We start from the raw sequence: 12,200 nt of genomic DNA on the forward strand, positions 1-12,200 counted from the left end.
CGTAATAGCAAGCAAGAAGGGTCTGAAAACACAAGAAGCTGTTAAGGGGAGGAAACTAAAGGTTCACATGAGTTTTTCAGTCATTCTAGAGGCTAGAAACATATGTTCCTCCCTTAGGTCATGTCTTCCAAGATAGTATCTTAATATCAAATGGCAGAACAGAGATATACCAGCTGTCAGGGATGTCTCAAAACCATCTTTAATGTAACAGCTGAGACTCTACTTCTTTGAACTGCTATAACTTTGAACTGCTACAAGTGTAAAGGGTACTATTTCTTCCACTGGGAAGAAGGGCAGGAAAGAACAATAGGCAAATTAATGAATTATATATGGTTCCAATTTCAATTAGTCATTTGTTTCAAATGTTCTATTTTGATTGAAGTCATTAGTAGCCAATAGCAAAAAGAACATGTTTTAAATGTTCACAATCATAAGTAGGATGAAATCTCTTTCGTATTATGTCCACCTATAAATAACAAGTGTATTATTTAAATAACAAATCATGTTCTTCAGAAAAAAACATAAGGAGACTCTAATTCATTAGTATGCTATTGTTCTGCCCAACTATTCATAAATGCCTAACAAAGTCAAGTAAGACCAAAGCTCTAAATATATATTCTTTCTTTGAAAGGAAAATTTAGATAACTTCTCCAAATTCCTATAATATCTTTTATGCCAATCTAATTCTGTAATATAGTCATGTTAAAATAAACATCAACAATCTGTTAGTGGCAATGGGGGAAGAGGAAAATAAATGAACTACTGGACATACCCTATGTAATATTTCTAAAACCTTTAATGCAGTATGAAGAAAACTGTTGAAAATTCTTCTCTCAGAAGGGGGAATGCCGATCTTGTAGAGTTTCAAAAGATGTACCACAACCTCCTTAAAAAGTTCTACAATCTTGAGGAATAGCGGAGGTTCAAGTACTGACCACCAGTTTTCTGTTATTAAAGGGTGAACACACAAATAAAATAAAATTTAAAAAGTCACAATTTTCAAAATCATACTGATTTTTCCTAAAGCAGTGGCTCTTAACCCTTTGAAAATCTCAAGAAGATACATGTAATATGATATTTTATGTAACATTTCTAAGGTTGATAGACACTACTCCACATTCAAGTTAAAGAATACGGTTCTAAAAGCTCTCAAAAGCAAAAATAAAGTAAAAAATGTCTATTGAATTTACACTCTTGGTTTGCTAAGCTATATTAAAAACTTAACCACTATCCCTCATATTAAACCAGGTGTTTCCAAGTGCTTCATAAATTAGGAGGTTTAATTTTTAAAAACACTAAAAAACTGTATTGCTCCGATATTTATAGATCTCTCCAACTTTTACCTTTAACTTAAAGTGGAAATGTGAAGCACCACCTGAATGCAAGGTACTCCTAAATATCAAATACAGAAACTGAATAATGTAAAGTATACCATGTCTGTCGTTCCCCATGTTCACTATTTATAGCTATTAACTACAAATATGACAGTCTTGTGCAGGAGACAGAAAGGAACCGGAAAACTTCAGACAACATGGCAACAATACACTTGTGAGTCCCTGCTTCACTCTTCTAACCACTCACTGGCTCATTCCCTCAGATTCCAGCATTCTACCCACTGCTTGTTGCTTCCTCTGCTCACTCTCAGCCTAAAACTTCTTGTACTGATTTTATTACTCTTATGTATCTCAGACTGACATATCTAACAAATACTAAATTAGGAAGGAGGAAAGCACTGCTACTAAATGTAGCAGGCAAACTACAACAGCCAACAGATAGAAATGAAATCTATACAATTAGAAAAATCAAAGCGAGAAAAGTTTATGCCAAAAACCCAGAGGAATAAGATCAAATGAAGACTGGAATCTCAAATAGAGAGACATCAGAAAATTAGCAAACAAGGCAAAGGGCTAATAAAGTTCAAGGGGGATTTAATACCCAGGTTTGTTCAGTTTTAACTGTTCCCTTTCCTTTACTCTTTAACAATAAGATCACTCTGGAGTGAATCACTCTGGAAGTTTCTGTTCAGTCGCTCAGTCATGTCTGACTCTTTGCAACCCCATGGTCTGTAGCCCACCAGGCTCCTCTGTCCATGGGGTTCTCCAGGCAAGAATACTGGAGTGGGTTGCCATTTAGAGAAATATGAAAAACAGTTTTTATCTTTCCTGATATTGTCTCCACTGTTGTGTTTGATTAAAATTTTAATATTTAACATTCTTTGCCTCCAACAACTCTAACAACTAGCATCAGATGACTAGCAAAAAGTAATGAATTGAAAAACAGGTTTACCTTTCCCTGAGACAACGTCAAAATAATTCAGCATAGCAAAATTTCAAACAGCAAAAAAGTAAGAACCTAACGAGCATTTTCACTTAAAGAAAAAAGGTTACAAAAGAAAAAAGTATTAAAGTTCTTACCAAGTACTTTCAGCGGTGCCTTTTCTAAGTTCACAAGAGCTGTACCAAAGGGAATTGCTATTGTGGTGAAATTGTTGGAATCGCTCATCAGGGGACATTCTGGTAGAGTAAGATAAAATCTCAATGCTTCAACATCAGGTAAGGAGCTAGTCAGTTTAGGAATAAGATTCTTTTCCAAGCTAGCTGCCACCTACATTTTGACAAAAAGTAAAATCTACTTCATTTAAAATGAATGCATAGTCAAAAAAACAGAAAAAGAAAATCTTATACCACAGGAAACATTAAATGGTGAAGGGGGAAAAAAAAGAAAAGAAACCATCTTATGATGCATCAATGAATGTACTCTGGAGCACAATGAAAATTAATGACTACGCAATATAAGAGAATCTTTTTCTTTTAATTAATTAATTTATTTTAATTGGAGACTAATTACAATATTTTGGTGATTTTTACCATACATTGACATGAATCAGCCACGGGTGTACATGTGTCCCCCCATCCTGAACCCTCCTCCCATCCCTCTGGTTATCCCAGTGCACTGGCTTTGACAGTCCTGTTTCATGCATTGACCTTGGACTGGTCATCTATTTCACATATGGTAATATACATGTTTCAATGCTATTTGTAAGAGAATTTTAAAAATCTTACGTATAAATCTCAATTTAAACTCTCTGCATCAACAGCTATGTAGACTTAACCAACATGGTAATGTTAAATAATTAAGGGTCTGCTCTGAACATCTGGAAAGATTTAAAGACGTCTGACAGCTAAATTACAAACAGTTTAAAATAATACCTGATTTAAATTCTTACATTAATTTATACAAAGGCATCATAATAAAGTATATGAAACTATAAAGTTAATTAGGCAACAAAGCTTTAGAATAACATGGAATAAAAAACTCAACAGGGAACATAATACAAATACAAAATACTTTAAAAACAAACCTGCTGAGCTATCTGAGGATGATCAGGTTGTATAAGTTTGTGGAATAAAAGTCTAGCAGCATTCATGTCAACCCCTGAAAATCTAGTGCCCGTTCTATAGTGATCATCATTGCTATTGATAAAAAAAGAGAGGAAAAAAATGATAAACTTTAAATTCATTTCATTTATTTAATGACATTATTATTTAATATAATAAATTCAAAAATTTAGTATAACAAAGAACTGTCACTTACCTAACAGCTAAAAAACTTCCATTTAGACAACCAGATGAAGAAAATGTTCCATCAATTTCACTAAAAAGAAATTTAAAAATCTCCAAATCACAAAATGTGAAATGTTTACCTTCATTTTTTAATAAAAATTAAAGTTAAACTAATATTTAATGCTACAGAGCATTCCTCCAATCAACATTCAGAATAAATCAGAATTCTATAAATTACTACAGATTAAGTAAACCTTGACAGAGGTATTACTGTTCACCCTAGACTCTCTTGAACATTACTATCATCCTCAGATTCACCAAATAAATCTGATGTTCCTAAAAAAAAATTTTTTATAAAAACATGCATATTTAACTTTCTTAATTCCACACAGTGGTAAATCTAATCTGCAAAGTTATTTTTCTGAAGACTACTCTTCAGGCTGTTAAGAAAAACTTCAATTTGGGAACATAATCTAGAACTAAAAAACAGCTGATCAGCTATAATCCTTCATCCCAAATACCTACACCACCTTCAACAACAACAACAACAAAAATTTAAAGTACTAAACAAGTCCATCTGCACGCAAAATTTTCAAGAAGGAAGTAATACTCAATTCTTCCAGGAACACAGATGTTAAAAGAAAGTGACCAATATAAAGCCAGAAGGAACTTTTTTGCAAACCCAATCTCTAAAGTGGCTATATTTAATATTTTAAGAACTGCATATTCTTATATGTATATTTTTATATATTTAAAATATATAACAATTTTAAATGAGATCTCCTAAAATATCCACTATTATAGAAATTCCAGACATTTAAACTTCTGTATATAAACCATTCAGTAAATGATATTTAATGAAATATTTATTTAAATAAAAACTTCTAAGTACAGGTTCCTCTACCAAGGAGTTGAGAGATTTTGTCTTTGTGTAGACAAAACATTTTTCTTACTTGGCTATCTCTACAGGAAATCTTCCAGAGGGGTAGCTGAGCCATTTTTGAATTAGAGCTTCATTCACAGTCCAGATCTGCTTCGAAGGATCAGGATATCTAAAGTCATCTGGTGGCCCACAGTTCTAAAGTTTAAAATAAGTAGATGAGTTTGAGGGAAGAGGATTATATACAAAGCATTCTGCATCTGGAAGTTAATCTCTACTAAACACCTGAAAACAAAACTGGAAAAACAAACTGAAAACAAAAACCTGTCAAATAGATCTGAAAATATTTGTAGACTTGAAGAACAAAATTAAGGCCATACTTTGTAACATATAAAGAATACTAATATGAAATTATCTGATCTTATTAATTATTCATATGATTTCTATTACCTGGGGATTAGAATAATGTGAAAAGCTTTGATCTCCACCTGAGAAAATTCTTTTCACGCAGAAATATTCTTCAGAATCTGTAATTAAAATAAAATATTTAAAAATTCAAGATTTATATATATATATTTTTTTATAGCATCAAATATGCTACTGGACTTTCTCTTAATCTCTAACTTAATGAGACCTCCCAATCCTGGGCTCAATGACACAAAATGACTCAGAATGTTGACCAACCAAGTTAATGGAACATTAAATGACCCCACAAGCACTTCCAGCATTTGCTAAGCTTTTTGGTTGCTTTTTTACGTTTCTAAGTTTTGTTTTGGTTTGTTTTTTCAATTGGAGGATAAATTGCTTTATAATGTTTTATTGGTTTCTGTTATATAGTCTTCTTTTTGATCTGCATGTCAAACAATGACATTTTTTAATCTAGATCTTTATTATCTCAGTATATTTTAAACTGATGATGGTGTAAAAACTGAATCAAAGGTATAAAAGATAGCTCAGAAGAAAATAAAAAGTAAGAATATTCATTTTGGGGAATTCCCTGGTGTGGTCAGGACTCAGCATTCTCATTGCTGTGGCCCAGAGTTCAATCCCTGGTTGGGTAACTAAGATCCTGCAAGCTGTGTGGGACGTGGCCAAAAAAAAAAAAGTAACATTCATTTTAAAAAGAATGAAAACAAACAAGAAACAAGTATCAGTGTATGTTATATCTTGAGTAATGCAAAATTATTTTCTCTCTCAACAAAGCTATACAAAAGTAAAGTGACACACACAGCTCTTTATTAGAAACTATCAATAGCATCCAAATCAGGTCCAAAAATATAAATATTAATAAACAAATTTAGTAGAAATAAAAGAAGAAACAATAAAGTCCCTTTTCAAAAAGACACTTAAAGCCTCTTCCTCTTTCTCTTCATCTCAAAATGGAAAAACTATCTATAGTATTAACAAAAATACCACTAGACTAGTATTTATAAGTATCACATGCCAAAACACTATAGCATCACAATGTATGTAACTTAAGGCTTTGTTGCTGTTGTTGTTTGGTCTCTAAGTCACGTCCAACTCTTATGCAACCCTATGGATCGCAGACCACCAGGCTCCTCTTTCCATAGGATTTCCCAGACAAGAATACTGGAGTGGGTTGCCATTTCCTCCTCCAGGGGAATCTCCCCAACCCAGGGATTGAACCCACGTTTCCTGGTCTCCTACACTTGCAGGTGGGTTCTTTACCATTGAACCACCAGGGAAGCCCAACTTAAGTCTAGTTATTTCCAAACATAATCCATTTCTGTGTTCCTACTCCTGACCCTCCACTCTTCAGCTGACTAGACTAATTCTTCACCTGTATTATTTGTGACCATCACTGCTACAGAATTACAAATTCTTAAGGAAGGGATCATATCTGGATCATTCCCTACTATTAACCACAATGTTTTATTTGTAAAAACACTGAGTAAATGTTTAATATATAAAAATTACCTACCTTAGAAAATACCAATAATAAGAGCTTCAGAGATCAGAACATTAATGACCAAATTTTCCACAACAAGAATGTTCTAAGGCCAAATATTTTAAAGAACAAATTAAAAGGGTAAATTTAAAATATTAAATAAACCAATCATTCAACTTAAAATCTTTCTCTACATCATCTTCCCAAGTCCACATGAAGTCATGTACTTTCTTCAAAACACTGAGCAGGATGTTATTCATTTGTTTCTAAAAGGTGATTCTGCCCTCTTTAAATAATCATCAAGTAAATGGATAAACTATAGTACATGAATAGGTTTCTGGGGGCTGTGAATAGGTCACCAAAAATTATTTTCCTTAATTTTCTTTTAATTACAACTCTAAAAACGTCTGTAGAACCTAATCATTTGTCCTACGCAGCTTCCTGCAGATTGGATTTTGGTGATTATATCCTTGAGGATTCTCCTAGTATTTTCCTCAGTCTTCCGTATATTTCTGTAAATTAATAGGTGGATCTAGAGAGGATTTCATTAGATTAATTACTCAATTATTCTGACAAAATTATTACATGGTAGTGGACAGGGCTATTCTTCATCAGGAAGCACATAATGTATGGTTGTGTTCCTTTTTGTGATGTTAGTAACCACTGACACCCACAGACCATTAATTCATTGTGGGCTGAAAAATGATACACTAGTATTACTTCCTCATCTTATGGTTGGACCATTAGCGTCCCCTTATCCACCACATTGCCCTGTAATAGGAAAGATTAATGCTTGTTCTTTTCCACTTATTTACTATTGCTTGGCCTTTTGAATTTGCATTTCTCTTTGATTATAATTTTTACATGTTTCTTAGTAACCTGGATTTCCTCACTGGGAATTTCCATTAACTACCTTTATCTATTACACGTCTAAATGTTTGTCCTATTTACTAGGTATCTTACTATTTTTCACACCAATATGTATGAGTACTTTGGCAACTACCTCAGGTTTTATCTGTTACAAACATTTTTCCTAAATAATTATTTAATTTCAACTCAGATTTCTTTTTCCATTAAATCAAATGTATTTGTTTTATTCTTTATGACGTGTTTCATTGCCATAATGCTAAGAAAGGTTTTTCCCAGCCTCAAATTACAGAATTATCTTAAGAACCTTTTTATATTTAACTTTAATCCATCTACAATTTCCTTTAGAATATATTGTTAGTTTAGGATCTAAACTGACATTTTGCTACCAATTCTCATGTGTTGAGTAATTCTTACCCCTTCTCCACATATTTATTAGTGATGCCCTCATTTTAAAGTTATAAAGAGACACTATACCTCTTCTACCTATAACATACAACCCTCAACAACTTTAGCACTCCTCTCCACCCCAAGTGTTCTCTAAGCCTTTCTCATAACTTCCACTTCATAAGGTCCTTCCTATACCTCCAAGAGCAACTGCCAATCAACTGCAGTTTGAACCTGGAACAAAACCTATATACAATGCCAATACATGGATCCTCCTCTCCCTCCCCACGATTTCCCTTAAACTATAATAATCTGAATGTCTGTTTTACCAATAATCTGATTTAACTGTTACAGTTTTATATATACATTGTCATATTTAGGAGGGCTAGTTCACCTTCTCCTTACTCCCTACAAAATACATTGTCAGGAAAAACTGAGAAGACTCTGAAATAGGCTCTCCTGAACTTCCTTCCCCATTTACTGAGTCTTGTTTAGGGCCCTTTTCGGAAACATAGCTACCTAAAAGGTGTCTCTGAGCTATTTACAATTCTGTAAAGCATACTATTTAGGAGCAATACTGACAGAGATACAACTATCTATGTGCCTTTGATTTACAAGGAAAAGTAGCTTTTGATGATCTCTGAATCCCTTTGCACTCTTAGGACTTATTCAGAATCCCAAAGAGCTTAAAAGCACTAATACATACCATACCAGAACTGAAAATCAAGAGATTTAAAAAATACTCATTGATTTATTTGAAAATGAACAAGAACAAAAGCACTGCATATTAACACAGACAACATTTAGTACTAATATGAAAGTCATTTTAACCTCAGGGACCCTCTGAGATAATACCACTTGCCCTTGAAAAACTATCAGCTTGTCCACAACATGGAAGAGCATAACTGAAGACACAGCATGCTAAGTGAATTTCATCTGCTTCGGTTTATACTTGACTGTGAAAAAGGTTTTCAGTATGTTAAAATCTTAGCAAAGTCCACTTCAATTTTAAGGGTGTGCTCCCGTGCCTTCACCTATATGTTGTTCTTTACTTTTGTGTAATCTGCCAAAGCGCAAAAATTCTGCATCTTACTAGAAAAACTTTCTATACTACGTATCAATTTTATTGCCTTTCATTATTTAAGGGGAAAAAAAGAATCAAGACTCCTCACTTATGAATAAGCTAAAGATCTTTTCAATCACATTACCATTTACATTTATTTTGAAATGTTTTAATCTCACTTCAGTAAAACAGGTAACTAGGTATTATTTCTCAAGCATCAAAGGTTACATCTTTTAATAAAGTGTTCCTATCTTCTCTCACAACTTTTTTGATTTCTGTCTTCCTGTTATGGGCTGAACTGTGTCCCCTGCTCAAATTCATATGTTGAAGCTCTGAGCCCCAGTACCTCAGAATATGGCTGCATTCGGAGACGGGGCCTTTAGAAAGGTGATTAAAGAAAAATGAGACTGTTAGGAAGGTGTCCTAACCCAACAATCCTGCTGCCTTTATAAGAACAAGAAGAAACGCCAGCAAAATACATACACACAAACACACAATCATACAGTAAGAAGGTAGCCGTTTGCAAGCCAAGGAGAGAGGTTTCAGAAGAAACCACACCTGCTGACAGGGTAATCGTAGACTTCTGGCTTCCAAAACTGAGAAAATCAATTTCTGCTGTTTAAGCCACCCAGTCTGTGGTATTTTGGCAGTCTTAGCAACCTAACACACTTCACCAAATCTGATCCTAAACATAGAAAAACAGAACTTCCAGATACTTTATATGTGTTAGTGAAAATTCCTTTGAGATTTCCCAGAGAGGCTATGGAGAATCACAGAGATCTGCCATTTCAACATATAAAAAGAGATGCTAGAAATAATTACGCTGATTTGATGTGTTACTATTGTTAAGAGTTGCATGGGAAGAGCTGTCAAATCAGAAGGTTAAATTTATATGGTAAATTTAAATATAAAATGTTTACTTCTCTAAACTAATAAAAATATTTCAAAATGCAATTATTATAAATTTTTCTAATTTACATGGTAAACATAATATAAAAATTTCATCAATTAATAAATTGCAAAAAGTGTTTGTCTTATGAGAAGTCCATGGAGATTCAGTAATGTCACTGCTTTGGGGAAACAGTATTCAAAACTCATGAATAGTTTTGTCAAGTTTTCCTATATTTATGAAAGTTCCAGTGGTAAGTGGCATCAGTTCTACCTTCACTTATTACCGAACTTTCATTTTTATTTACATCTATCTTCTAGGCCAGTGATTTTCAAGCCGGGTTCTACAAAAATATAGATGTCTAAACTCGACCCCTGATTTACTGAGTCTCTTTACTTGATCCTCTTGGTGTTATTTCTGGCATCAGGTCTCAGGCTTATCATGTTGTAACTCAAGGCTTTCTTCGTCTATAAAAAGTCATATTTATTCATCTTTATAAATCAGATGTAACAATCACTGACTTCTTTGTAAACAGGCTTAATCATCATCATTAGAAACATTCTTGTTTAAAAACCTTTTTGGAATACAGGCATAACTGACTTTACTGTGCTTTACAGATATTGTGGCATTTACAAATTAATGATTTTTATTATCAGACAATGGTTAGCATTTTTTAGTAATAAAATATTTTGAATTAAGATACATATATTTTTTAAAGAACTAATGCTACAGTACATTTAATAGACTACAGGATAATGTAAACATAACTTTTATATGTACCAAGAAACCAAAATATTTATCTGACTCACTTAATAGAGGTGTTCTGGAATCAAACGGCAGTATCTCCAAAATATGCCTGTAATGTGCTCTGTCACAGATACAACAGACACAAATTTCCCTGTTAAATTTATTCTTATTATGGATCCTCATCATATCCTTCCACTTGACAATTACCAGTAATAAATAAGCAACAGTTATTCTAAGCCACTGTCATCTACTGAATAGTTTTTGTTTTACTCTCACGCTTGTCTGAAAGCTTTTCTATAAGCTACAGGCCAGAGTCTGTACTATCGACAAATAAGGATAATCTCAGAGTCCTGTGAAAAGGACTGTACCTGGTATTTTAAATCATTTATATGTCAAGCAGACACCTGGGCACAGGTTTCTGAGGAGACATGGCTTAGAGAACTTTCAGAATACACCAATGGACTACAGTAGGATTTCTCATATATTCTTTTTAAGCTGATAAGCCACTTTACGAAACTGACAATCCAAGATCTATAATGTTTAACTTCATTTTAATTTTCTGTTTTCTGGATCTCCCTTACAGAGAGTCATTTCTCCTTCTTCTAAAGTAATCTAATTCACATCAATTTTGTAAACTCTGCTTTGGTAGGCTGAAATGAAATGTTAAAAAAGTTTCTCTTCTCACTTCAGCTTGCCAGTATTTCCCAGAAAGGAGCTTATATCCTCACTTAGTGCCCTGATTTTTGCAGCAGCCATCTAGCGAACACCTCTAGATCACCCAACTCTGGGGGTCCAGTAGGCTTATGGCTCTAGGGTCCCACAAGACTATAATCAATGGAGAAAGACTTCTTAACTGACTACCACCCCAGGGCACAGCAAGAAGCAACAGACGAAGGTGTCCAATATTTTTATAAAAAAGGTGTATTAGTTTACCTAATACAGCTTTGGGCTAGGAGGAAGGCTTCTAATTAAATCCATATCTAAAGGCCTACTGTAATTTTCTCAGAAATCTCAGAAGTAGAGCCTTATCTATATGCTGTCCCTCTACTACACTCCAGAGCATCTGTATCTTCCACAGGGGAGCTTGTATTCCCATCTGGTAATCCCACTGTGGCTATCACTTAATGATTCCCCTTCATTGCCTGGTTCTGGTGGACAGCTGGGTTTGTATCCTGGATCCCATGGGATTTTAACAACTGGAGAAACAGTTCTTGGCTGGCTAGCACAGCATGAACAGCCAGTGGAAACATACCCCAGTTTTCTGTGAAAAGGCCTTCAAGCTTGTCCTGGAGCTTTAGCAACCTACTGAGGTGATCTCTGGGAATAGAAGCTGGTGGATGCCATCTCTACACTTTCCTTCTATCTTGCTTTAAGTTGCTAGACTCTCCTGCAAAGGAAGCCTGTACCTTTAATGGGGCCCTGATTTACACAGCTGCTGCCCAGGAAACATCTCTAGGTTGCCTGGTTCTGCCAGCCACTGTGACTTTCACTTGCGGTCCCACAGGATGATATATATTTGTTTACTTAAAAGATGCTGCCTAAGAGTCTGGCATCCAATCAGCCTGAATCTAGGTACTTGAAACTTTCCCCTTTGAGAAACTGACAGGTCTCAGCATATACTCAACTGGGAGCCACTAAAAATAGGACAGACTTCCTGGACATTAACAAAGGTTTGAGAGACAACAAAGAGTGAGGGCAGGGTTGAACTATATTACAACACTACAATAATCAAAATGGTATGGTATTGGCATTAATAATAAGACATGGATCACTGGAACAGAATAGACAGCCCAGAAATAAACCAAAGCGCATATGAGCAGTTTATTTAAGATAAAGGAGCCAAGAATACATAATAGGGCATGCTAAGTCACTTCAGTCATACCTGACTCTTCTGA

General features: G+C 34.3%; 1 protein-coding gene across 3 annotated transcripts in view; it reads right to left on the reverse strand.

The window, feature by feature from the left end:
• HERC4 (HECT and RLD domain containing E3 ubiquitin protein ligase 4) overlaps positions 1 to 12,200 on the reverse strand; it is a 127,980-nt gene that overhangs the window by 44,766 nt on the left and 71,014 nt on the right. For all 3 annotated transcript variants that reach the window (XM_010852154.1, XM_010852153.1, XM_010852155.1), the window contains 6 exons: positions 4,894 to 4,970; positions 4,517 to 4,641; positions 3,595 to 3,654; positions 3,362 to 3,473; positions 2,415 to 2,604; positions 773 to 945 (listed from right to left, as the gene is read on the reverse strand). In XM_010852154.1, coding sequence (XP_010850456.1) covers positions 773 to 945; positions 2,415 to 2,604; positions 3,362 to 3,473; positions 3,595 to 3,654; positions 4,517 to 4,641; positions 4,894 to 4,970 — 737 coding nt within the window. The remainder of the gene's footprint in view (positions 1 to 772; positions 946 to 2,414; positions 2,605 to 3,361; positions 3,474 to 3,594; positions 3,655 to 4,516; positions 4,642 to 4,893; positions 4,971 to 12,200) is intronic.

Source organism: Bison bison, unplaced genomic scaffold (genome assembly GCF_000754665.1).
Source record: "Bison bison bison isolate TAMUID 2011002044 unplaced genomic scaffold, Bison_UMD1.0 scf7180017864309, whole genome shotgun sequence".
In the NCBI taxonomy this organism is placed as follows: Eukaryota; Metazoa; Chordata; class Mammalia; order Artiodactyla; family Bovidae; genus Bison; species Bison bison.